General features: G+C 44.6%; 1 protein-coding gene and 1 long non-coding RNA gene across 5 annotated transcripts; one reads left to right on the top strand and one right to left on the bottom strand.

Annotated features, from left to right (window-relative positions):
• The first annotated feature begins 811 nt into the window (after positions 1-811).
• On the top strand, positions 812-13,620 carry LOC118499243. Its single transcript, XR_004901769.1, has 3 exons — positions 812-822; positions 6,898-6,903; positions 13,461-13,620. It is a non-coding gene; the product is annotated as an uncharacterized LOC118499243 (long non-coding RNA).
• LOC118499239 (zinc-alpha-2-glycoprotein-like) lies at positions 6,289-21,098 on the bottom strand. 4 transcript variants are annotated; one of them, XR_004901766.1, is made up of 5 exons: positions 20,834-21,098; positions 18,658-18,915; positions 16,150-16,449; positions 15,209-15,596; positions 6,289-6,301 (listed from the first exon to the last, which is right to left on the bottom strand). XR_004901766.1 is itself a non-coding variant. In XM_036019893.1 (4 exons), the coding sequence occupies exons 1-4, from the start codon at positions 20,901-20,903 to the stop codon at positions 15,286-15,288; spliced, it is 939 nt and encodes a 312-aa protein (XP_035875786.1). In that variant the 5' UTR covers positions 20,904-21,098; the 3' UTR covers positions 15,007-15,285. The 4 variants fall into 4 exon arrangements, 3 of the variants coding, with proteins under 3 accessions (XP_035875786.1, XP_035875787.1, XP_035875788.1); XM_036019893.1 differs by lacking the exon at positions 6,289-6,301 and having other exon boundaries at positions 15,007-15,596; XM_036019894.1 differs by lacking the exon at positions 6,289-6,301 and having other exon boundaries at positions 15,007-15,596; positions 16,150-16,428.
• Positions 21,099-27,256: the final 6,158 nt, after the last annotated feature.

Raw genomic sequence — 27,256 nt, 5'->3', positions numbered from 1 at the left:
AACAGAGAATAGTGTGAAAGACCGGGAGACTTGAAGAAAAAGGTTTGGGATAGTAGAGTTTATAAGTGCTGACAAGTCTAAGGAAAAAGACAATCAACTCGAAAGCAAAAATTACCAACTCAAAGCGCAGTCTGAAAACCAGGCAATTTCTATGATAGAGCAGAAGAATTCTTTTTTTTCTTCTGTCTGCAAGGACAAAACAGATGTAACCATAATAATGCCTAATGATTAAAACCTAAGAACAAAAATAACAGGGTTTCCGAACTCATTTGTGGACTTCAGGTCAAGATGGTGGCATAGGCAGACATGGCTGGCCTCTTTGCACAACCACATCAAGAAAACAACTAAATTTTAGAACAACCATCACTCAGAACTGTCAGAAATGGAGTTGAATCAAAGTCTGACAACCATGGAAATAGAGAAACCACAACCATCCAGACTGGTAGGAGGTGCAAAGATGTGGGACAGGCTGGTCACAACCCATGTGTGGTGGATAAATATTTGGAATGGATATGTCGGGAGCCAGGAGTCCCAGACCCACACCAGGACCCCAGCCCAGGATTCCAGTGCCAGGAAGATAAGTCCTCACAACTTCTGGCTGCAAAAACAAGGGGAGATTGGTGGGAGAAACTCCTGGAGACCCAAGCAGATCCTCTTAAAGAACCTACCTTCAGAGTCACTCAGACTCAATCCTGAGTTCCAGCATGGGGTTGGCAGGTTGAAGGGCACCAGTGGTATACAGGGAGAGACTGAAGTGTCTGGTTTCAGGGCGAGCAGAGGCCATTGTCCCTTTGCTGAGCCCCCCCACCCCCACCAGAGCCAGTAGGCTAGTGCAATATCTGAGACTCCATGAACCTGGCTAACACTGTGTGACCCATCTTGGAGATCTACAGAGGCTATACTCCACCCAACGTATGGGCCCACATAAGCTGCTTTTCCATAAGAATGGCTGGTCTTGACTCCTAAATCCTATCCAACAAGTGACAGCAGGCTTCAGTGAGCCTTAAAGGCAGCCAAATTAGAGTCACAGCTTGGCTTCATCAGGGAATCTCTAAGCCCAGCACAAGTAGCAGATTATATTGCTTTACAGCTCAGGAGGGTAGCCCCTGGAACAACACAGGTTGGGGATATCTAGGCCTGCACCACTCAGGAAACTCCAGCCAGCACACCTGGTAGACAGCTACAGTCCATGTTGTAGCACCATCGCCTGCACCTGCACAGTCGATCGTCCACAGAGGGCAGAAATTGGTGGTCTGTGGTCACAGCCAGTCTTAAAGCTGACTGGCCTGGGTACATCCCTCCCATTGTTCTGCCAAGAGCAACCAAGGCTCAACAACAGCCCACATGAAGGGTGCACCTCAAGTACCCAGCTTGGGTGATGGGGAGGCTGTGACACTGGACCCTACAAGACACATACTTCATTAGTCCACGCTACCAAGACACAGAGTCAAAGCAACTCTTCCTAATACACAGAAACACACACAGGGAGGCTGCCAAATGAGGAGGCAAAGAAACACAGCCCCAATGAAAGAACTGGTCAAAACTCCAGAAAAACAGCTCAGGGAAATGGAGATAAATAACGTATCAGATGCAGAGGTCAGAACACTGGTTATCAGGATGCTCATGGAACTTAGTGAGGACCTCAACTGCATAAACAAGATCCAGTCAGAAATGGGTGGATTGAAATAAAGAACAATTTACATGGAAACAATAGTAGAGTAGATGAAGCCAACAATTAATTCAATGATGTGGAACATAAGGAAGCAAAAAAAAAACCCCAAACCACAACCCAATCAGGACAACAAGAAGAAAAAAAATAACGCAAAAAAAATGAGGTTAGTGTAAACAGCCTCTGGGACAACTTCAACAGGTCCAACATTTGCATCATAGGAGTGCCAGAAGGAGAAGAGATACAGCAAGAAATTGGAAATCCATTTGAAAATATAGTGAAAGAAAACTTCCCTAATTTGGTGAAGGAAATAGACACACAAGTCCAGGAAGCACCGAGTCACAAACAAAATGGATGCAAAGTGGCCCACTCCAAGACACAGCAGAACTAAAATGCCAAAAGTCAAAGAATCGTTAAAGTGGCAAGAGACAAGAAGCTAGTTACCCACAAGGGAGTTCACATAAGACTGTCAGCTGATTTCTCTAAAGAAACTGTGCAGGCTAAGAGGGGTTGGCACAAAATATTCAAAGTCCTGAAAACGAGGAGCCTGGAGTCGACTGCTTTACCTAGCCAAGCTATCATTTAGAACAGAAGGGCAGATAAAGAGCTTCCCCCACAATAGAATTCTAAAGGAGTTTATCATCACCAAACCAATGTTATATGAGATGTTCAAGAGACTTATCTAAGAAAAGATAAGATAAAAACTAGGAACAATAAAGTGGCAAAAAATATATACCTGTCAACAATTGGATCTAAACAACAAATCAAGCAAACAAGAAGAACGGAGACAGAATCATGGATATGGAGAGCATTTTGATGGTTACCAGATGGGAGGAAGGTAGCGGAGAATGGGTGAAGATGTGAGGGGATTAAGAAGTACAAACAGGCAGTTAGAGAATACTCATGAGGATGCACAGTACAGTATAGGCAGTGGAGTAGCCAAAGAACTTATACATGTGATCAATGGATATGAACAATGGTGGGGGGATAGCCTGAGGGAGTTGAGGGTGCTGGGCAGAGGGGGGCAAAGGGGAAAAAATCAGAACAACCTGTAACAACACAATCAATACAATATAATGTAAAAAAATAAGAAAAAACACCTCAACCATAAGAGCCTCAAATGAATAGTGGCCAAGTGTGATCAAGACATTCCTACAAATCTTGTATGATAGGTCCTGACAGAGGGTGCCTACAGAAGCTTCATTGGAGAAGGAACTCAAGTGTGGCATGGCATCGGGTAAGGCTTCATGACAGGTGTGGTTGAACAGGATATTGAGCAAGGATAGAATTTCTGTTGGCTAAAGGGGTAAATTTTAGAAGCACAGTGATGGTTTTTGCCATGTTCATTTTTCTGTCCCTTGTACTTAGCCCAGTGCCTGGCAGAAAGGAGACAATCAATAAACACTTATAAAAATAGGTGAGTGCCTCACTACATAACAGGTACATCAAGACCAAACAAACAAACAAACAAACGAACAAAAAGGCTCAAATGAAAGAACATATTGAAGCTTCAGAACACATACAACTAAGCGACAAAGAGATAGCCAACCTGTCAGATGCAGAGTTCAAAGCACTGGTGATCAGGATGATCATAGAATTGGTTGATTTTGGTCGCAAATTAGATGAACAAATGAATGCTACACTAAGTGAAATAAAAGAAAATATACAGGGAACCAATAGTGATGGGAAGGAAAGTGGGACTCAAATCAATGGAGTGGACCAGAAGGAAGAATGACACATCCAAACAGAAAAGAATGAAGAAACAAGAATTCAAAAAAAAATAAGGAGAGGCTTAGGAACCTCCAGGACATCTTTAAATGTTCCAACATCCTAATTATAGGGGTACCAGAAGGAGAAGAGGAAGAGCAGCAAGTGAAAAAGTTATTTGAACAAATAATAAAGGAGAACTTCCCCAATCTGGTAAAGGAAATGGACTTCCAGGAAGTCCAGGAAGCTCAGAGAGTCCCAAAGAAGTTGGACCCAGGGAGGAACACACCAAGGCACATCATAATTACATTAGCCAAGGTAAAAATGAAGGAGAGAATCCTAGAAGCAGCAAGAGATAAGGGGACAGTCACCTACAAAGGAGTTCCCATCAGACTGTCAGCTGATTTCTCAAAAGAGACCTTGCAGGCAAGAAGGGGCTGGAAAGAAGTCTTCCAAGTCATGAAAGGCAAGGACCTACGTCTGAGATTGCTCTATCCAGCAAAGCTTTCATTTAGAATGGAGGGGCAGATAAAGTGCTTCTCAGATAAGGCCAAGTTAAAGGAGTTCATCATCACCAAGCCCTTATTATATGAAATGTTAAAGGGACCCATCTAAGAAAAAGAAGATAAAAAAACATGTATAGTAAAATGACAGCAAACTCACAATTATTAACAAGTACACCTAAAACAAAAACAAACTAAGCAAACAACTAGAACAGGAACAGAACCACAGAAATGGAGATCACACAGAGGGTTAGCAATAAGGGAGTGGGGGGAGGAGAGAGAGGAAAAAGGTACAGAGAATAAGTAGATAGATGGTAGGTAGAAAATAGGGGGAGGGAAAGAATAGTATGGGAAATGTAGAGGCCAAAGAACTTATGACACATGGACATGAACTAAAGAGGGGGATGTGGGCGGGAGAGGGTGTGCAGGGTGGAGGGGAGTGAAGGAAGGAAATGGGACAACTGTAATAGCATAATCAATAAAATATATAAAAAATTGGTGAGTGGATACATGAGCAGAGATGAAAAAGAGACAATGCCAGATCTATCTGGGGATCACTGAGGACAGTTAGGTGGAAACATAGTTTCGGTAAAAGACTGAGGGGCAGGGAAGGTGGGGTGATAAAATAAAGAAGGAAATTGGAGGTGGAATCTGTAGAGCCCTCATTCAATGAGCATCCCATGTCTTCCAGTGGATAAGGCACATTTCACTCTTGAGTCTTTTGTTTCTGTCACAGGCTGCCTTCCCTGCATACCCCATCTACTGGGTCAGCAGTTTTTAGCTTTTACTGCATCTACCCCCTTGACGGTTATTCTCAAAATACATTTTATTTTAAGTATTTTTATAAGTTATCAACTACTTGATTAATTAATTACTTCATTTATTTACCTCCTTTCAGAAGAATTTTAAATGCACAAATGAAAACATGTAGGATACGGAGGAAACCAGTTACCTGGAAACACACATCTTTTCTAGTGCCCTTGCGGGCCAACAGGCTGTTGCAGTCCCTCCTCCCCCTTAGCAGAGCAACAGGCTATTTTCAAGTGACTAGAATTGTTAAAAGGAAGATAATTTGTGGTGATGAGGCCTTCCTGGGGTGTGGCATCCTGAAATTGCAGGTGGACTTGGTCCTGTCTGCAGAGGAATCTCTTGGTGATTTTAGCTGGGTGGGCAGAAGGTGACTGTGGATGGACTCACATCTGATTCTCTGGAGCCCTGCATCTGCCCTGATGTGACCAGTCAATGCCTATGGCTGGATCCCAAATTCAGGTGGGATCCCTGTTGGGACATTGTGAGCTTCCCCTATGAGGTGCCTCACACCCTCTTGCTGAGCAACAATCTTTCTATCTCTTCCTGGAAAGTGTCTTAGGCTCTCACTCCTCCTCAGGAAATCTGAATCCCTCTAGGAAGTTTCTCTAGGTGTGTAAGTGGCCCTATGCCCTTCCCTTCTCCCCTGTACCTGGCCAGAACCCTGGTTTTCTGAGAGTCCCTCTCTTTCAGCCAGGTGGGCCCCAGCCCTCCTGTCACAGGTGAGGTGTGATCTCACGTTGCAATGTGCGTTGGTCCTGGCCCATTTGTGTGGACTCTGGGTTTCCCCACTGATCTGAGATTTTCCTCCTGACATATGTTTTAGCATTTTGTCTAGGGTCATCCTGCTTTGAAACATCAGTTGCTACATTGTGGCCCCTTGGCCCTGCATTTTGTTCCCTGCAGACCTCCTGATGTTCAGACAGGACATTCCTTTACCCCAGAGGAGGGGAATGTGGATTTCATACACACTAAAGAAGCTATTTCTCAGCTTTGATTTTGAAATTGGATTGAAGTGTCATACCACAATAAAAAAGTATAGTCCTTAAATTGAGGCTTTCGAGGAAGATAAGAGAGTCGGCTCAGCATTCTGAAGGGTGGAAATGATTTCGTATAGTAGCTAAGCTTGGAGGGTTGACTTTGGAGTAATCCCAAGCAGGATGTGATTAGCATTCCAACTATGATCAATAGTTACATACCCAACATAAAGTGAATATTCTGACAGTTTGTGAATGTAATGAATTCTAAACTTGCACAGTCTAGCTTACATTTCTTCATCCAGAGATTCTGTGTGCCAAAACAAACAGCCTCATTTCCCTGTGTGAAAATTGACTCTGGTGCTTTCCAAGCTCCAGCAGGCTTTCATCTTGCTCACCTGAAAGCTTCCTTTCAGGCCCACTGTGGAGTGAGGGAACAGGTTTCCTTCTGGAATCATTCACAGAGTTAACCTGCCTTCACATCTGTCTCTTGGGGTTGCTGTCTCTCTCCCTGAGGGTCAGACAAAGTACATCCAGACTTTAGAAGGAGGGAAAGAACAGAAATTTCCCCCTGTGTGGCCCCTGCTCTGTCCTGGCTGGGTTCCCTGGACAAGTTCTCTTGCACCTCTGGGTCTTGGCTTTGTTCATCTGTACAATAAGGATTTTTTAAGTTCTGATTTTTAAATTTCTGCTTTAGCATGAGTCCAGAGGCTCCCTGACTGCTTCTAGAAGAGTGTGAGCTGAGTTAGTTGAGAACCTAGAACACCCATTCCTACTGTACACTGAGAATTCCAGCTCCATCGGAGCTCTTCTCCCATCAGTCCCAATCATCACCGCCCCTCTGTGTTTCTCCATACTCAGCCCTTGCTTCCACACTCAGCAGTTTGGATCTGCAGGGGCACTTGAGGACGCTGATGGAGCAGTAAGAATGGCAGGACAGGCACCATGGAGCTTACTCCAAATTCAACCCTCCTTTCCTGGCTGGAAAGTTCTGGACTTCCTCAGATCCAGGAGCTTGGAACCTAGTACTTGTAGATAGCCAGGTGTAGCCTTGGGAATGGCTGGGCTTTGAGCCCACCCCAGCAGAGGAGAATGCACAGTCCGGTGGGAATGCCAAGAGAGGCTCTTCTCCTGGCAGTGAGAAAACAGGATACAGAGGCCAGCCAGGGCGGATGTTGTGTTCAGTGAGTCTACAGACGGTCTGCCAGTGGAGAGCTGAGACAGGTGATCTGAGGACTGGGTCCTTGTCATCGTTCCATTGTGTCATTCATTCCTTCTGTTGGCAGCACCGTGTGATTACCGAACCCCTTCCATGGTGTGATGTGGCCTGTTCTCCTCCTGCCCGATTCCAAGTGTGTTTTCCAGTCTCTCCACTGATTCTAGAAGCATGGGTAAATAAATTTATTTTGTGCTTAAAGTCAGAATAAGAATCTGTTTCAGCAACTGATTAAAGATGTGACTGCAATTGGGAAAGGACTAGTTTTAAGCAGGAGTTGCTCAGGGAAAGGGAGGGATGGGAACCCATCTTGGTTGAGTGGCCATATTGGAGCTGAAGGCAGTGAAAATCCAGATATCTTGGCGGGGGGTGGTCCTTACAGGCCTTGATATGCAGTGGAGGGTCAAACAGCTGGTTTAGTTCCGTCTTGTCAGCAACTGAAATGTAATGCTCGTTGAAGGGAAAATGTTTGTTCACGCCAGGCTGCTACTTACTGGACAGTGTGAAGGGCTTGAAAATTCAAAGACTAAATCTGGGATGTGTGAGTCTGTTACTGCTGGAAAGATTACAGAAAAATACAATAACTGAAAGTCAGAAACTATTGATTCAAAGCACAGACTGAAGACCAGGCGGTTTCTATGACAGTGCAGGGAGAATACTTTGTCTCTTCTTATTGCAAGGACAGAACAGATGAAACTTAATCAGCCTAATGATTAAAAGCTAGGAACAAAAATACAGTTAATCACGAGTCTAAAAGGCTTAATAACCAAGTATAATCAAGACATTTCTAGAAATTTTGTAATTAGTATTCAAGGTGGGTGTCCACATGAGCTTCATTGGAGAGGGAATTGGAGTGTTCAGTGGCCCTGGGAATGGCTTCATGGGAGCTGCTGTGGTTGAGCAGGACGTGGAGCAGTAATGGGACTTCTGTTGGCTTAGGTGGGAGACTTCATAAGAACAGCGATGCTGGGTGTCATGTTCATTGCTCTGTCCCTAGCGCTTAGCCTAGTGCCCGGCAGAAAGAATACCATGAATAGACACTTAGCAAAAGAGATCAATGGCTAAATGAGCAAAGACCAAAATGGACAGCATCAGAGATCCATTGAGGCCAATTTAGAGGAAATGGAGTTCAGGAGGAAGATTGAGGGGGTGGGCCCTTGGGGTGATATATATTCAAAAGGGGTATGAGAGTCAAATTCTGGAGTTCCCCCATCCCCACCCAATGAACAGGCAATATCTTCCAATGAATGGAAGGCATTCTGCTGTTGCATCTTTTTTCTCACAGCCTCTATTCTCTGCACGTCCCATCCCTCTGCTTCAACATTTCTTAGCCTTTGGTGCCATCCACTCCTTTGCCAAGACAATTTTTCCCCTTAGGTTTTAGAAAGTATTTATTCTTTTTCCTTTTTCTTTCAAGAGAACTGTTTTTCTTTTGCATGGATGGGCTGGAGAATGTCATGGTAAGTGAAGTAAGCCGGTCAGAGAAAGACAAGTATCATATGGTTTCACTCACTGGTGGAACATAATGGACAAACTGAACTAACAAGCAAAACAGAGACAGACTGGTAGATAAAGAGGAGGCTGACAACTCTGATGGTGGCGTGGGGGGTGGAAGGATTGAGCAGAAAAGGAAAAAAGGAGAAAGAACTGATGGACACAGACCACGGTGTGGTGATTGAAGGCAGGAGGAGGGTGGAGACAGGTGAAAGAGAGTATAGAGGGGAGACATGGTAATGGAAAAAATAAAGTAAAATCAATATGAAAAATGGTGATTTTTCATGCATTATATAAAACACAGAATAAAGAGAAGCCAGCTGTGTGGAAACACAGGCCTTTCTGTGTACCCTTGGGGGCTGGTGAGCTGTTTGCAGAGGGCCCCGTGATAAAGAGGGACATGCTCTCCTAAAGGGACTGAGGAATTGTTAAGAAGGAGAGAATTGAGGCATCTCTGTTCACCTAGGGTCTTGCCATCACACCCCTTTAGGGGCACCTCCGAGGAAAGGTAGTGGGAAGGGGCACACTTTGGTGATCAGCAGTCTGTTGAAATATGTGTCCCCATTCAAGGATGGTCAAGAGAAAAGAAATATGGTCCTTCCAAAATATCACAAATTCCTTAAAGAGTGTCAGCTGGCATGGAATCTCAGAAAGGCACAGCTCTGAGAAGACTTATTTTGTTAAGAAAAGGATGAGCCCTGGCTAGTGTAGCTGAGTTGACTGAGTGCTGGCCTGTGAGCCAAAAGGTTGCTGGTTCAATTCCCAGTCAGGGCACATGCCTGGGATGTGGGCCAGGTTCCCAGCTGGGGTTGCGGGAGAGACAACTGTTCGATGTATCTCTTGCACATCAATGTTTCTCTCCTTTCCTTCCCCACTCTCTAAAAATAAATAAATATAATCTTTTTAAAAAATGAAAAAATTTGGAAGTCAGGGAGCACTTTAAAAACACAATAGGACACACGTTATACATATGAGGAACCAACAACGAAATTTGGGCTTGGGTGCAGGCAGATATAGACAGGTAGTCTGGATGAAATTTTTAAAAAGCAAGTGTACACAGACCCTAAGAACAGAAGTTAAATTCATCTTGAAGACAGTAAAAAGCTGAAAGAACGCTGAATAAATTGTTCAGTTTCTTCATTTTCTTCTCCACTCCATGAAGAATGAAAAACAAAAGTGAGAAACTCTGCAAGTGGAGCGGGAGGTACAGGCTGAAAATGGCCCAGCTGCCATCGACAACGGGGTGGTGATGGTTCCCAGTGTGAAAGGAAACCTAGACTTCGGCTTGGAGGATAGTGGGATAGTGAGGTGAGGGGGACTTTGGCCAGCGAGGTCCCTGGCGTGAGGCAGATGGAAATAAAGAGTAATCTGGTCCCAGTTGCAATCCTGTTGCTCCTGCAGGAAAAGGGGTGGAGATTCCCTTTAATGGAGAATGCCCCAGCCCTTCTCCTACATGGCTTTTGTTAGGGTTGGGAAGTGCAGGGGGATACAGCACATGTGCATAGCTTATCAATCAATGTTCAACAGGCTACAGTCATGAATAACTACCACTATCTATAGATAACAATTAAAGAAACACAGAAATCTTTCCAGGTTGGGGTCTGTGAGACATGCAGGTGCCTGATGGCTGTAAAGCTGTGTATCATGAAGTAGGGAGTTTTACTCTTTATGTCTTGAACTCAAGCATCTGGATTATACTAGCAGCGCTAATTGCTGGGTACAACCGGCTTCAGAGGACAAAAAATGTACATTTCAGGCCTGATTCCCACGGGACCCTCGGTGTTAGAACTGAGTCATGTCTGCACCTGTGTTATGACCTGGTTTTCCAGGGACTCTTACCAGCCCCTTTCAGAGCTTGCTCTCATGGGGCTACAGCCTCCACAACCACACTGAGCAGTCCCCAACAGTGAGGTAAGGATGTGTTCACCTCTGTTCTCTTGAAAAACTACTATTGAAAACCCAGTGAGAGTAAAGAAAGGAAGCAAAAACTCCATTTAAAAAAATTAAACTTGAGACATGTGGCCCTGAGAATCACTGTCTGAAGATGGAGAGTAAATGAAGAAAAGATCAGGAGAAGAGGGGCTGGGTTGTCTCACTCTTCAGAGGTAGACTTTCATTTCCTCCCCGTTTTCCACCTGGTACCTCATCTCCAGGTGACATCCACATCCATGCCTCTTGTTGCTGAATCTGGAGCAGAAACTGTAGTCAGATCTTTCCAGAGAAAATACCTCCCTTCTCTTGCGGGTGAGGTGTCTGACTTCTTGTTATATAGACTGTCAAGCAACACTTCCCCTCCTGTGTTCAGTCCCTCACCTAATGCTGTGTCCTGTGTGGTCTGCAGTCACCAACTCAAGACTCTTTCTAGTGCTCCTGGTGCCAAACTAGGCGGTCCCTCTGCAGAAGGTTCTGCAGAGCATGAGGAAGGATGGATGGGAGATGAGAGATGCGTGAGAGCTGACTCCTGGAGTCAGGAACACTGCATGAGCATCTAACCTGGGTTGCTAAAGACAAGTGGCAAATACCAGATTCCAGGCCACAGGTAGGGAACTTGGTTGCCGACAACAAGCTCTCTAAATTCGGGCACTAAAGTCCTATCATCCTCTGGGGAATGTCCATTCATTCCTAGGCACTTTATTACTCTTAGAGCTAATGTGGCTTCTCCCTGGCCCCCATACTTGCCAACGGTTTGTTGTTGGCCCCCTGAGGGACAGTTCTTCAGCTGTTCCTTTTAATCACCAGGTACTTAAAATTTGACTAATTAAGATCATTTCTGGTTAAGAGGGCGGTGGTGGTGCCGGCCTGAAGTTAGCCAGCCAGTACCTGTTGCTTGTCCTCAAACAACACTGGTGGACACGGTTCTGCAAGGTTGCAGGGGCTGCAAAGGCAGCTTGTCCCCAAAGCCTCATGCCTCAGCACACATGGTGAGTCTGAAGTAATAAGAAAGTGTGGCAAACAGAACACAGAGGTGAGATGAGAGCAACCCATTTGGCTGGGTCTGGAATAGCAGAATATTCAAGTAGGTTACTTTCCTACATTAAAATCCAGATGTTTAGGACTTTATTCTTCACTGTGAAATCCTTATGGAGACACACCTTACTCCAAAAGGCCTTCATAGTTTGGCAATGTGTAAAATAAGTACCAGCCCAGAGCCCAGAAAGTTCTCAGGACCAGTGTTATGCGCTAAGTTGTTTCTCCCACCCCGCAATTGGATTGTTGAAGCCCTAACCCCCCCAGTATCTCAGAATGTGATCTGTCAAAATTAGAGACACAGCGTAGGGATTTCATAACTCACGGTGGACAGAGAGAGAGGGGGCCAGTAAGTGACTATCATCCCAGCATTTGAGTCTGCTCACCCTGACTCATTTGCCCAGGAGGGAGAGAACCTACTAGAAGCTGGTGTGTAGAAGAGAGGCCGATCTCCTGTAAACAGCCAAGGGTGTGCAATGTGAGGATGTGTATGAATCGGGAAAATAGCTGCATAAACAAAAGCGAGAGGGGTCTTGAGTTGTCTTAGCTGGTGCTATGGTGTTTACTTTCTAGGTATGATGAACTGAATCTTCATACCTGGAGAGAGGAAAATCAAATAAGATGAAATTTTAATAAATGATAGAAGGAGCAGCCTGTTGTGGAGAGGAGGCACTTTGTGAGCCTCCTTAGGAGTCTTCCCTCTTCTGCATTCTGGGGCAGCCAGAGGTGGGAGGTGCAGGAGGGGCAGAAGGCAGGTCTGCCAACCTGGCTTTAGGGAAGAGTTTGGGCCATCGGGAGTTCTTTCCATTCTCTGCAGGCTTTCAGTTGTAGGATGATCCGTGGCAGTTATTAACCTCCCAAAGAGAAAGCACTGCCACTTCCCGAAGCTGTCCTGCTGTCAGGAATAGTAATCTAGCCATCTGGGCTTCATCAGCTTCTATGGGAGCCACAGGATTTCCTGACACTCACGCGGGAGGAGACCCTGCCCACGGGAGTCCAGCAGCTGCACCTTTGCTGTTAGACCACAAGGGGCGCTTTCTGCAGCTAGTTTCTCTGCTCCTCCTGCAACCCACTATTCTCCTTAATATCTGGTTAACAATCCTGAATCACAATTCTGATCATGCCACCCTACAGTCAAAAAGCCTTTCACTGTAGCCCTGTGCAGATAGCTCAGTAGGTTGGAGTGTCATCGTGAGTACCAAAAGTTTGCAGGCTCTCCACCTGGTCAGGGCACATACCTAGGAGTGGGTTTGATCCTTGGAGCAGGCGCACGCATAGCGGGCCAACCGCTCCATGCTCCTCTCTCACATCGATGTTTGTTTCCTCTCTCTCTCCACTGCTACCTTCTTCTCTCTCTAAAATCAATAAGTGTGTCTTCGGATGAGGATGTTTTAAAATAGTCTTCAACTGTCACACTAAGAATCAATATCAGAACCATAGATCATTATTCAAAAATCTCCCCAGTTTGACTGCAAAAGCCCTTTGTGACCTTATCACTGTGTGAAATGATATACTTTGGGCTCATTTCTTTTTACATTAACATCTATCTCAATATCTTATAGCTGAGGGATTTTCAGTAAATATTTATTGAATAAATACATGGATAGGTATAATCACCAAAACTTTAAAAAGGAGCAAAGGAAAAAAGTCTGAATTGGGATTCAGAAGTCAGCCAATTTGATTTCTGTGTCTTCCCAGTTTTTTCCCCCTACCTCTACCCATGTTTGATTTCCTTTATTTTATTTGTCTTCCCTTTCATGTGGGAAGGAACAAGGGAGTGGATTTGTGATGGGTGGTCTGGAATTGCTTGTGACATCCTTAGATAGTATGGAGATTGGCTTTACTCAAATTTCTTCCTTGATCTTTGCTGATATATATTTTTAAAGGTTTATTTTATTTTCATTCAAGAGAGAGGGCGTGTGTGTGTGCGTGTGTGTGTGGAGAGAGAGGGAGAGGGGGAGAGGGAGAGGTGGGGAGAGAGAGAAACATCAATCAGCTGCCTCCTGCTTGCACCCCAACTGAGGACTGATCTCACAACCTGGGGCATGTGTCCTGATGGGCAATCAAACTAGTTACCTCTCGTTTACAGGATTACACCCCAGCCAACTGAGCCATGGCAGCCAGGGCTTCCCTGATATTTTTAACTGAAAGAGCCTCAGCATGAAGAGTGTGTGCTGGCATTGGTGGTCATGGCAGTGGTCAAGGGAGGAGGTGAGATTTGAGCTGGGCCTTGGATATTATGTCACTAAGCAGAACTGAGGTAAACTCCAGCATAAAACAGACACTCAATATATAATTCTACAATGAGTCGGTCATTATATGAGGAAAGGAAATAGAGAGAAAATACTAAATATGTCTGATGAATGATAAGGCTATTTAGCTGAAACAGCAAGATCTAGCTGGAAACAAGGTTAATTATTTTTACTTATTCAGTGATTTTAGAAAGAGAGAAGAAGGGGGAAGAGAGAGAGAGAGAAAGAGAAACATTGATTTGTTGTTCCACTTATCTGTGCATTCATTGGTTGGTTCTTGCATGTGCCCTGACCAGAGGCTTGACACACAACCTGGGTGTATGGAGATGATGCTCCACCCAATTGAGCTACCCCATCAGTGCTGAAAACAAGGTTAAAAAAGTAGTGTTCATCAAAATGAGAAAGGTACTAGCAAAAACTGTTTTTAAGTCCTATGTCCATTAGTGTTCCCTGCTTGATTCCGAGTACTCCATCCCTGAAGTCTAGCTGGTAAACTGTCCCCAGAAGAATCCTCCAAGGAGAGGCAAGACAGTCTTGAGAGACTGAGGAATTGTTAAGGTAATCTTTGGCACCAAGGCTGAAAAAAAGGGTCACGTCTATGAGTTCTGCTCTGGATTTCTTAATTTGGTTTTTGTTTTGTTAGTTCAGTTTCTTTTTTAAATTTTATTTTCTTTTTAAATTTTAAAAATTTTTTAATTTTATTATAAAACTTTTTTTTTAAAGATTTTATTTATTTTTAGGGAGGGAAAGGAAGGAAGAAAGAGAGAGGGAGAGAAACATCAATGTGCGGTTGCTGGGGGCCATGGCCTGCAACCCAGGCATGTGCCCTGACTGGGAATCGAACCTGACACTTTGATTCACAGACTGCACTCAATCCACTGAGCTACGCCAGCCAGGGCTCAGTTTTCTTTTGGCTTAGATCTGTGCATGGTTGTTGGTGACTCAGTTAAACACACACACACACACACACACACACACTCAAAATTATTTGGAAGAAGCCTGAGAACATCAGAGTGGTTCTTGCTTCCTTGGGAGTGCATCCTCGAGGAATGAAACCTCCCAGGTAACCTATGGTTGAGTGTGGCCCCAAGGTCACGGTGGTGTGGGATTGGTGGGGTATGTGGAGTGGAAGGGAGTCTCACAGGGTGGCAAGCAAATGCCGGGGAATCTGAGCTGGAGAGCAGGCTTCAGATTGTATTAAGGAGGTTTCAGACTTGTGTGACCTTCCAATCAGAAGGGACCTCAGCAGTGAGCACCTGAACAGTGCTCAAGGTACCTGGTGGCCAGGCCACACTAGGTTGGGGACCCCTGGTCAAGATGGCCAGGACATACTGCTTCCAGTGGATACCAAGGATTTCAGATGATTCAAATGCTTGGGGGCAGGATGAATGATAACCTCTGATGAAGTTTCTACAGCATTTAACAGTTGAACAATCTGATTTATTTGCGTCTAGGCTATTTGATTAGTGTAGATTATTGCTGATACAATTTCAGAGACTAGATAATGGGTTCTGAGGGGGAATGTAGCAGTGGGGCAGCCCAGTGCCCAGCATTCAAGCCTTGTGTCTCCAAATTCACCACCTGTCTGTCCCCTTCACCTCTTCTCTGGGATGCACTGATGGTGATGACAGCTGTTCTCCAGCTCACCTCTCTCCTGTCCCAAAGGACACACAGGTGGTTACTGGTCTCCAGACTAGGCAGTGCCTGCAGCCTGTGATTCCTGCCCCTCATTCCACAGGACAGTGAGGGGCTCTGCCAGGCTGCTGTGCTGCACCCGGCAGAAGTAGGGGCCTGTGTCTGAATAGGGGACTTTCACCGTCACCCAGGAGTGGTAATTGCCATCTTCACTGAGAACGATGTCTCCCCATTCATCAGTCTCCACTGCGTTGCCTGCTCGAGTCCAGTACATACTGACTGGTCCTGGGTAGAAGTTGTAGGCCAGGCACTTGAGGGTCCTAATGTTTCCTGGGCCCACCTGGCTGGTGATTGACACAGAGGGAGCATCTGTGGAAAGATACAGCTTGGAGTGAGGGTCTGAAGGGGACATTTCCCTGCTCAGTGCCTCCTCAAGGAAACTTCAAGAAGATGAGGGAAGCTGAGCCTTTCCATGAGCTTCCCCTGTGAGACAATGGAATGTCCTTGGCCACTTTCTTGCTTCGCAGCAGCCCCCTCCCCCCACTCCACCCACTGTGTAGTGACTTCTGATGCAAAGAAACTGTGTGCTTTGGGGTGCCTGTCACCCACTGTCTGAGTCCCACTCCTCATTTCTGTCTGCTGTTCTGCCATTGGGACCCTTCCCTCCTCCCTCCACAGGACCCTCTTTCTCATTACTTGTCACTAAAGTCTCAGCCTGTGGCAATCAATCCTGCTCCCACTTAGTCATCTTCATCCTTCCTGAGCAGACATCTTACACACAACAGTGAAGTCAGGAGGCATATCATAGAGAGCCATGACTACAGGATTTGCCTGAAACGTTCCTCTGTGTTCCCAGCCTGGGATCACCTTGGTCTTTCTGATCTCAGTGTCAGGGGGGCAGGACATAGAGAGCAGTGGGTACCTTGACGGTCAAGGAATGTCTTGCTGTACTGCAGGTAATTCCGCAGCAACCGGGGGCACTCCTCTTCCAGGTAGTCCTTGGCCCGCTGCACAGATCCTTCTGTCTCCCACTTTACTTTTGTGAACACAGCTTTTGTTTGCCGAGGGAACCAGGCTGGGATTTCTGTGTTAAACTCAATATAGTCTTGGCCATCGTAGGTGGTCATCCAGAATGCCCTGCAGTAGCTGTTATTTCGGAGTTCACAAACAATCTTTTCTTGCATGGTGTGATTCCCTGTATGTACCCAGACACACCAGAAATCTGTCAACTTGGCATCAACTCTATTTTAATAACTCTTACTTTTGCACAGTTTACAACCCAATAGGAAGAAAGGGTTTTAAAATATGAACATCCATCCCTTTTATCATGGAAATTAGGTTCTTAGACAGACATAGAGCAGGCAGAGAGAGGGAAACTGAGTATTCTTTCGTGTTTTAGGCCAGTCTGCGATGAGACACCTTCTTCCCAGCCAGGGAACTTCAGAGAGGTAGGGACTTTAAACAGACCTCCTGGGCCCATGCGGCTTCTCTTTAAATGAAGTTTGTTTCACTACAGTGTGAGGTCTTAGGAATTGGACCCTAACACACCAAAGTGCATTGACCAGTTAAATAAAAATTATTTGTACTTTAAAAGAGATTGTGCAATCTGCCCTTTTCCCCTGTTGTACCTGGTGTTGATGTCTCCAACTGAGTCAACATTAGTTGATTAGTTTTTTTCTCTATTGTGGTGTTTGATATTTTCACCAAAAATCTTTAATATTGGCCCCTTTTCCCAATTAGCAACACCCCTTTGGCCTACTTAGGAAAGGGGGACCAAACTGCTTTATTTTGATTATGAAAGTAGGTGTTTACCCGATACTGATTAGTGTTATTGGTACAGACTCTGATCTCAAGCTATCTGGGCTCAAATCCTAGATCTGTCTCCACTCTTATCTGGCCTGTTGCATAAACTTCAGCCATTAACCTGGTTTGCTTCCATTTTCCCATTTCTAAAATGGCATTGGCAATAGCAGATGCTAGAGGGTTATTGTGATCATTGCATGTGTCATTACACATGCTGAGCATGTAGTGGTCAATAAATGCCAGGTCTTATCATTTCCTAATACCCTTGTGTTCATGTCTTTATCCTCTTTGCTCATGGTTACTCACATCAACATTTCTATTCCAGTCAATCAGGCTTTGTTTCAGAGTCCTTCCCAGACACCTTTGCCACCCCCTTTCCTATTTCTGAGCACGACTTGGGCTGTTTTCACACAGGGGCATCCCATTCCATGTCCTTCAGGCTTCTGAGTAACCTTTGCCTCCTTTTGAAAACTTTCATATTTCATGTAACTTCTTGGGTATTTTTATACTCAGAAACCCATCTTTTGACTCTCATTCTATAACAATTTAAAATCACCAGTACACCAGGCCAGCGATTGTCTGGCTTGGGGGTTAGGCAGTGTGTTTCAGGAGAGAGTGCTGGTCTGGGAAACACGAGAACTAGTCTCTGTGCTCCACTCTGCACTGGCACCTCACACCTCGATCCGGATGACCCCTCCACCCAAGTCTCCTCATTATGAACAGGAGGGTCTTTATGATTTTATGGAACTGTATCAGCTCGTGGTTTTCAATTCAATCCTTCCTGAGCTGCTAGTTCGAGCCATGGTTCATACTAGGTACTTTCAATCATTCATCATATTCATTGTCCATCTTAGGTTATGGGGGTCCATGGGAGTCAAGACCGGCTATATTCTAGCTTTCATGGAATTTGCCTAGATAAATTTTATGGAATCTTTTGGAGGCAGGACTCAGTGCTTCAGTTTTTGCAGATTCAGACCAGATAGTTAAGCACAAGTTCACTGTCCAACAGCTAGTGAATGGCAGAGTCAGCACCTGAACCCTGGTCAGACTTACCCCAAGGTTAGCTCACTCCCTATCCAGCATCCTTGCATGGAGGTGAGTCTGAGACCTTCTATAGTGGGATTGACTTTAGGCAGGTGGGGGGTGTGGAGCTGAGAGGTCAGATGTACGTCAATAAGGGCCGATACTGCCTTGATCGGTGTGGCTCAGTTGGTTGCAGCAACGTTTTGTAACCTGAAAGGTTGTGTGTTGGATCCCTGGTAGAGGTGTGTACAGGAGGCAGTGATTGATGTTTCTCTCTCACATTAACGTTTCTCTCCCTTTGTCTCTCTCACTTTCCTTCTCTCTCAAAGCAATTAAAAATGATGAGGATAAAAATAATAAAAAGGGCTCACGCTGACTTCACTTGATGTGAGGTCTGGGAGTGAGGATGGGGAAAGTAACAATGAAGGAGGAAAACACAGGTGTGTTGTGGGTGAGGGGTATGCAGAAGTGCCTGTGAATCTCTGAATGTGCTGCTGGCTCCTCCTATGGCATGACAGTCCAGCTTGCAGACTCTGTTCCACTCAACTGCAGAGCTGCCTCTTTAGCTAAGACCTTCCACCCCAGCAATCCATAAGTCACTTACCTGTGTCCTTGTAATAGTCCATGACTTCTTTCAGGTTCTTCAGAAAGAAGTCCCCCCTGGCCTTCTGATATTTACTGACTTCCTCCCAGTCCTCCATTCCTTCCACTTGTTTCCACGGGCCGCGGGGCTCAGCCTTTCCACTTTCATGATCATAGTGAAAGAAGGCCTGGTCATTGAGGTAGCCAGTGGCTTGAAAACTGGGGAAGCCTGCCTCAGGCCTGGATATTCCAATGGAATGGAAGGTCAGAGAATAAGGCCCTGCAAAAGAGGAGAAAAGATTCAGATGTGGGGTCCACACAGAGGAATGCCACAGTGGCACAGCAGAGGACAAGGAAGGGAGGCCTGGTCACTGGGCTTCCTCCTCCCCAGCTCTCTCTGCCCTGCTGTCAGCCATGCACTATTGGAAGCTCACGTGAGAGAAGGGGCTCTACTTCTATTCTGGGGATGATATTTCAGATACCATGTTATCTTTTCACTACATTGTTTTGTTTCTTAGCACATCATAGATAATATTTCTCAGTCTTCTTGTAGGTATATTGGGACCATGACTGAGTTCTGTCAAAAGGGAATGTGAGGGAAAGTGATGTCTTGCTTCTGGTCGGAGGCCTGCAAGCTGGTTTGAACCCTTTGTCTCTGTTCATTTAGGTGATGACTGTGGAGGCCAGAGGATGAAGAGGAGGGTCCCAAAGTGCAAACCACCTGGATCCTTGAGTCATCCCTGGGAGCACACCAAGTTGACTGATGTGTATTCATCTTTACATGAGCAAGAAATAAACATTTTTTGAGTGAAGCCACAAAAAAGTGTCCTTGTCACTGGAACATTACCTAGTTGAACCTGACAAAGATACACAGTTAGAAAGTGTAGGAAAGAGAATTGACTAGAAACCTCAGGAAATGACCTGGATTGGATCAGCATAAAGTAAGAACAGGATGGAGTTCAGATATACCAGGGTTGCCCCTGCCTCTCTCTCTTTTTTTTTTTTTAGAAGAGTTCCTGCAATTTTGTGTGAGTAAGGGAATGGTAGATGGTTGGAGCATTTCCATAATTAATTTTAAAATGGTTTCCTGATAGAACTCTCATAGGTGATACTAATTTTAGAGGTCATATAGCAGATTTCCAGTTCCACTAATGAAGTTAATCTCTTAGTTTCTGAATACGATTATGATTTCACTTAGTAGATATTGATGAAGCAGGTTCCACTTTGTAATGTGGGTGAGCCTCCTTTAATCAGTTAAAGACCACAAGAGCAGAGACTGAAGTGGTCGGAAGAAGGAATTCTGCCTCCAGACTGCCTTTGGACCCAAGACTAAACACCAAATCTCCACATCTCTACTGTGCTGACCAGCCCTGCAGATTTCAGACTTCCAGCCCCCACAGTGCTGTGAGCCATAAGCTTGAAAGAAAGCTCTCTTTCTGTGCACATATGTAGCATTCATGGCATTTCTCTAAAGAACCCTGACTAAATTACATTTTGGTGTAGGATGTGATTGATAATCTAGGTAGGATCAATTGTTATAAAAGATATATTCTGACAGCTTGTGAATGTAATAAATTCTAAACTTGTACCATTTAGCTTATATCATCCTGAAATTTTGTAGGCCAAGGAAAGCCTCACTACTCTGTCCTAAAATTGACCCTAGTTCTGCCCGACCTCCATCTGGCTTCTTTCCCAGTCTCTAGCCTTCCAGGTCCACTGTTGTAGTGACTAACTGTGGAGTGAGGGAATGGCTTTGTTTCTAGAAGCGTCCTCCAGTTAATATGCTAATGTGCTTTTACAAGTGCTCTTTGGAGTTGCCATATTTATTCCTGAGAGTCAGACAAGTGCATCCAGCTATTGGAAGGAAGGAGGAATAGAAAGTTCCAGCTGTGTGGCCTCTGCCCTGTCTGGCTGTGACGTAGGACAGGTCACTTCATTTGTCTACATCTTAGTTTTGTTCATTTGTCTACTAAGAATTTTTAATTCTAATTATTTAAGGCCTTATTTAATATGGGTCCAGAAGGTCTCTAAATTGCTTCTAGAAGCATGTGAGCTGAGTTAGCTGACAGCCTGGAACACCCATTCCTACCATACACTGGGAATCCCAGCTTCATCTGGGTCCCTCTCCCAGCACATCTGTCTTGTTCATTACCTACCCTCTGTTCTCCTCCATACCCAGCCCTTGCTTCCCAACTTACCATCTTGGGTTTCCTGGGTGACTGCAGGACCCAGAACAAACAGTAGGGACAGCAGGAAAGGCAACACCATGCTTGTTGTATCTGGGTGGAAGGTTCTGGACTTCCCATATCCTGGAGCTGACTACTTGGAAGGAGTGGCAGGTGTAGTTCCGGGAATGGCTGGGCTTTTATCCCTTCTCTGGTGAGGTGCCAGGACGGGCTCCTTTCCTGACTGTGACAAAACAGGATAAACAGGGCAGTCCAGGCTGGTTGGTTTTCTCAGTGAGTCTACACACGGTCTGCCACTGGAGAGCCGAGATATGACGTGGTGTGGGGACTTTGTCATGGGTCCATGCTACAGCGTTGGTTGCCGTGTTGGCATCAGCTTGTGTTTACAGAATGAGTTCCATGGTGTGATTTGGTCTGTGCTTCTCCCACCTAATTCTGAGTCTATCTATTGATTCTGAGAACTAACTGGTAATTCTGCTTATAGTCAGAATAGGAATGTGTTTCGGTAACTGATGGTGTCATTGCTACTGAAATTGGGACAGGATGTTTTCAGGCAACAGTCACTCCGGGAAATGGAGGGAGGGGAACCAAGGTTGTTTATGGGGCCAGACTGGGGCTAAAGGCAGTTTAAAAACTTATGTTGGGCATGTTCTTGCAAGCCTGATAAACAGTGGAGGGTCAAACAGCTGACTGAGTGGTATACTAGAATAAAATGCTCAGAAAGGCAAAATATTAGGTGCCAAGCAGCTGCTACCATAGGACAGTGTGAAGGACTTGAGAAATGCAAGGACAGAGTCTGTGATGATCGAGTCCATGGGGCTGGAAAGCTTAGAGAAGAAGAAAATCAACTGAAAAGCAGAAAATATTGACTCAAAGCACAGTCTGAAAATCAGGTGATTTCTATACTAGTGCCAAAAGAAAATTTTGGCTTTTCTAGTTTTAAGGATGAAACTGACAAAAACTTAATAGTGCTTAATGATTTAAACCTAAGAACAGAGATCTGACCAAGATGGAGGTGTAGGTAGAAACCCTTTGCTTCCTCTCACAACCAAAAAAAAAGGATAACAACCAATCTAAAATCAATAAACAACCAGAAGCACCAGAAAAATAAAAATGCATGGAACTCTGACAACCAAGCAATTAAAGAAAAAAATCAACCAGAACAACCAGACAGGTAAGGGGGACCCTGCCTGGTGGGCGACTCAGAAAAACTGCTGGGAGGTGGTTAAGGGGTGGGGCTGACTGTCAAGTTCTGAGGAACCGCTGCGTGGGAGAGACTGACTTAAGGGGAGAACCAATATCCTCTCACCTTTAACAGGAACCTAAACAACACAACAAACAAACAAGTAAAGTATAACCAAAGACACTGACATAGAGAACAGGTTGACAGTGACCAGAGGGGAGAGGGGAGGGAATTTCAGGGGAAAAGGGGAAGAGTTTACAGAAACAAGTATAAAGGACACATGGACAAAAACTGGGGGGGGGGGGGGTTGGAAATGGGAGGGAGGTGGGGAGGACTGGGGGGTGGGCTGGGATGGGAGTAAAAGACTAAAAACTGTACTTGAACAACAATTAAAATAAAATAAAAATGAAAAAAAGGGGGGGACCGAGACTCAGAGCTGACTATGGGCTATGGCTGGGGTTGCCTTGGTGAGAGATACTTCCCATCTGATTCAAAAGTCTGGTGCAAAGTGCTCTAGAGACTAGCAGGCAAGATGCATTGCTCCCTCTCTGGCCCTTCCCCCACAGGCAGCGCAGCAAAGAGGGTTGCCTGCCCCGTGAACACCTAACAACTTACCAGGTACACCAAGACAAAGAAATATGGCCCAAATGAAAGAACAGAGCAAAGCCTCAGAACTAACTGATGAGGATGTTGCCAACCTAACTGATGGAGAATTTAAACCCCTGGTAATCAAAATGCTCACAGAACTGATTGAGCTTGGTCAAAAAATGAAAGAACAAGTGAAAGATACCCAAAATGAAATAAAGCAAAATATTCAGGGAACCAACAGTGACAAGAAGGAAACCAAGATTCAAAGCAATGATTTGGAACAAAGGAAGAAATAAACATCCAACTGGATCAGAATGAAGAAACAAGAATCCAAAAAGATGAAGAGATGCTGAGGACTCTCTGGGGCAACCTGAAACGTTCCAATATCTGAATTATAGGGGTGCCAGAAGGAGAACAACAGCAAGAAATTGAAAACTTATTTGAACAAATAATGAAGGAAAACGTCCCCAATCTGGCAAAGGAAATAGACTTCCAGGATGTCCAAGAAGCCCAGAAAGTCCCAAAGAAGTTGGACCCGAAGAGGAGCACACCAAGGCACATCACCATTAAGTTACCCAAGATTACAGACAAAGAGAAAATCCTAAGAGCAGCAAGAGAAAAGGAGACAGTTACCTACAAAGGAGTTCCCATCAGACTATCAGCTAATATATCAAAAGAAATCTAATAGGCAAGAAGGGGCTGGAAAGAAGTATTCCAAGTCATGGAAGGCAAGGACCTATATCCCAGATTTCTCTATCCAGCAAAGCTTTCATTTAGAATGGAAGGGCAGAAAAAGTGCTTCCCATATAAGGTTAGGTTAAAGGAGTTCACCATCACCAAGCTCTTATCATATGAAATGTTAAAGGGACTTACCTAACAAAAAGAAGAAGATAAAAAATATGAATAGTAAAAGGACAACAAACTCATAACTATCAACAAATGAACCTAAAAAAAAAGAAAAACAATGAAAACAAAAACTAAGCAAACAGAACAGGAACACACATGGACTACCGAGTCCTGTGGAGGAAAAGGGACGGCACAGCTACCCTCTCAAGGGGAGGGTGCCTCAGAGCAGCCTGGCCACTCTCTCAAGAGGAGAGAGTGCGCACACGCCCTTGCCTAGACAGGCTTTTATTTGGTTTAATTTGCACAGGAATACAGGTACAGCTTATTAATTATTGTCAGGCAGGAAGGATCAAATGATAGATAACATACAAAGAACTACTAGGGCTCATTCTGAGTCAGGGTCTATCAGCTAAAAGGCTACAAAACTTTGGGAAACAAACTCATTTCCTGCTCAGGCCTTTATCATTTAATTAAGAACATTCTTAGAAAAGCAGGTTTCACAGGAGTTTATTTATTCTTTTTCAGGCCTGATTACTTAGGGAACCTGCCCTTTCCAGCACAGGGTTGCACCACCCTCTGTCATTGTTTCAGGCTTAAGTCAGGTAGAGGAGGCAAGATAGCCAAGAAATTAGGAGACTTCTCACAGACAGAATGAGAATGCAGGCTATGTCAAAGCTGAGAGGCGAGGGTCCATCACCCCCTTTTGCTGTAGCCTCCCAGTCCTTCCCTGGGGCCTCCACACGATCATGCCTATCTTAGATGGTTTCCCCCTTGGGGAATCTTACCTGTCATTGGCTAACTGATCAAGCATTGGGGGCCAGTTATGGAAAAAGGAGCAGAAGTAGCACTCCTGCCAGGGAGATAAACTTTGTCTCCTTAATGGCTTATGGTCTGAAGGTTGCTCACTCAGCCTTAGCCATGGTGGGGTTACAGCTCTTGAAACCAGGCAGTGTGGTTCCCAACATAAAATGGTATAGAAAACAGAGGACTCAAAGAACTTATATATACAGCCCATGGACATGAACTAAGGCAGGCGGGGGGGGGGGGGATGGTGGAGGGTTGGAGGGGCAGGGTGGAGGGGGGATAAAGGGGGAAAAATTGGGAGAACTGTAACAGCATAATCAATAAAAAATATTTTAAAAATAAACCTAAGAACAGAAAATGAGTTTTCATAGCTTAATCACAAAAACTTAAAATATTTTGTAAAATAGCCCAGCGTGATCAAGACATTTCTTCACATCTTTCATAATTGCTACTAATGGTGGGTGACGACAAGAGCTTAATCAGAGGAGGAAGTTGAGTGTGGAATGATGTCAAAAAAGGCTTCATGAGAGGTGTTGTGATTAAGCAGGATGTTGACAGGGACAGAATTTCTGTTGGCAGCAGGGAGGCAAATTTTAGAAGGATAGCAATAATGTGCGTTAATGTTCATCTCTGTCCCTAGTGCCTAGCCCAGTTCCTGGCAGAAAGAAGACAATGAGTAACACTTACAAAAATAGATCAAAGAATAAATGAGCAGCAATCAAAAGGAATGACACCAAATCTATCTGAGGGTGATTGAGGCCAATATGGAGGAAAGAGAGCGTATGGCAGGTGGGGTGATATATTCAAAAGGGAGTTGGAGTCAGATTCCTGAGGACCCCCATCCAAAGAACATCCAATGTCTTCCAATGGATCAGGCACATTTTACTATTGCATCTTTTCCCTCACAGCCTGTACTGTCTGCATACTCCATCCCTCTGCATTACCAGTTCTTAGCCTTTAGGCCATCTACTCACTTGCTGAGACAAATTTTATTTTTTCCTAATTAAAAAATATATTTATTTATTTTTTCTTTCAAGATAATTTTTAATGCATTATAAATAAAACACATAGAAAAAAGAGGAAGCCAGTTACATGGAAATGTAAGTGTTGCCATGCATCTTTGTGGCCTGATGGGTGGTTTGCAGAGGGGTCCCCCAGATACAGAGCAACATGCTATCCTAAAGTTACTGAGCATTTGTTAAGGAGATAATTTGTGGCAAGGAGGCTCTCCTGGGGTGGGGTTTCCTGAAATTGCACTTGAAGGTGGTCCTACCCTGCAGAGGAAGCCGTTGGTGTTCTTTGTTGGGTGGGGAGGAGGTGGCTTGGAAAGACCCACATTGGTTCTCTGGACCCCCTTTATCCTCCCTGGTGTACCCAGTAGATCCCCATGGCCTGGTCCCAAATTCAGGTTGCATCCCTGTCAGGACCGTGTGACCCTCCCCTCTCAGCTGCCTCACATCCTCCTGCTCAGCAACACTCTTTCTACCTGTTTTTGGCAAGCTGTGTTAGACCTTCACACCTCCTTGGAAACCTCAATACCTGCAGATTTCTCTGGGTGTGTGAGTGGCTGTGTGTCCTTTCCTCCTCTCTCCCATAGCCTGCCAGGACTCCAGTCTTTTGAGGTTTCCTCCCTCTTGTCCCTGTCCACTCTGCCTCTCCTCTTATAACTGAGGTGAGATCTCACATTCTAATCTGCCTTAGCCTTGGGCTGCTCATGTGGACTTTTGGTTTCCTCATTGATCTGAAAATGTTCTTTCCTGTGGTGTTTTCAAAGGGTTCAAAGTTGTTGTTGTTGTTGTTTTTTAAATACCACTGGCTAGATTATTTTCTTCTGAGTTTTTTCTCCCATTACTAAATATCAAAGACAACATTTCTACATACTCCCCACCAGATACAGTGTAATTAAATAATACTAATGTGAGAAAGTAAAGGACCATGTGCCTTATCCAGGCTACTTTCTCCCTGGGGAGCTCAGAACATGGACAGAAATTAAACTTAGGTCCCTTTGTAGGGAGTCTCAGGAGTGGGCTGACAAATGTCCCACTCTGTCCTCATTCTTGTCCTGAACCTGTAGCTTCTGAGAGTAGTGTTTTTTAGTGGGTTAAGTAGGGTTCTAAAAGCACCATTCCTCTAAACCCTCCTGTTTCTCTTCCACTAGGTCATCTACTCCCTTCTATCCCCTCTCCTCAAGGTTCCTTGGCCCTTCTCCTGCTCAATGCTGGTGTGTAGAACATAAGAAGCTGTGAACACTTAGTCCAGGTGATCCCTCTGAACATCTCAGGGCACTCCTCCTCCAGATAGGCCTCAGCCACTTCATTGAGATGCTCTCTGCTTCCCGCTTCTGATTGTTGTTCAGGGCTGCAGGGTCCAAGGGGACTCAGGCTGGGATTCCTTTGTTGAATTTGATGAATCTGTCCATTGTAGGCATACTTGTGTGTGTGTGTGTGTGTGTGTGTGTGTGTGTGTGTGACTCAGATGTTCTCACAACCTAACAGTCTTTGGAAGGTGTGAGACTGTGAGGCCATAAAGGTCTGGCCTCCCAAAGTCCTTACACAAGTAAGTTGTTCTGGTTTCATTTTCTGCTTTGTTCATGGCATTGCTTCCATTTAGGGTTTTCTAATTTTAATTTTTCATTATTAGTATTTATTTTATCCTATAAAGCTTTAAAAGCAGTTGGGCCTCAAATCATTTTTTTTTGTTTTAGATGAACTTTCACGTTGTTACTTCCAATTGCATACATAATCTTTTTTGCAATTCCTCCCTTTTCTGTGAATCATTTCCCAGAGAAAATTCTTTGCTAAAGACAGTAAGTATGTTTTCACAATGCCTGGCTTATTCAAAGTAATGTGGTTCCCAATGCACTTTTAAAATTATTTTTTCACATCTTTTAGCTTTTTTTTTTTGCAGCTCTTTGCCTCCATGTCTCTAAATAAAATGCTTTCTTGATATTTCAGTGCTAGGCATTATAAAACCAATATTCTGGATGATGATTTACCTTCTTTCCTTTCCCAACC

The sequence above is a fragment of the Phyllostomus discolor genome, chromosome 3, assembly GCF_004126475.2.
Source record: "Phyllostomus discolor isolate MPI-MPIP mPhyDis1 chromosome 3, mPhyDis1.pri.v3, whole genome shotgun sequence".
In the NCBI taxonomy this organism is placed as follows: Eukaryota; Metazoa; Chordata; class Mammalia; order Chiroptera; family Phyllostomidae; genus Phyllostomus; species Phyllostomus discolor.
Note: the sequence above shows the minus strand (reverse complement) of the source record. Positions and strands in the feature narration are given on the sequence as shown.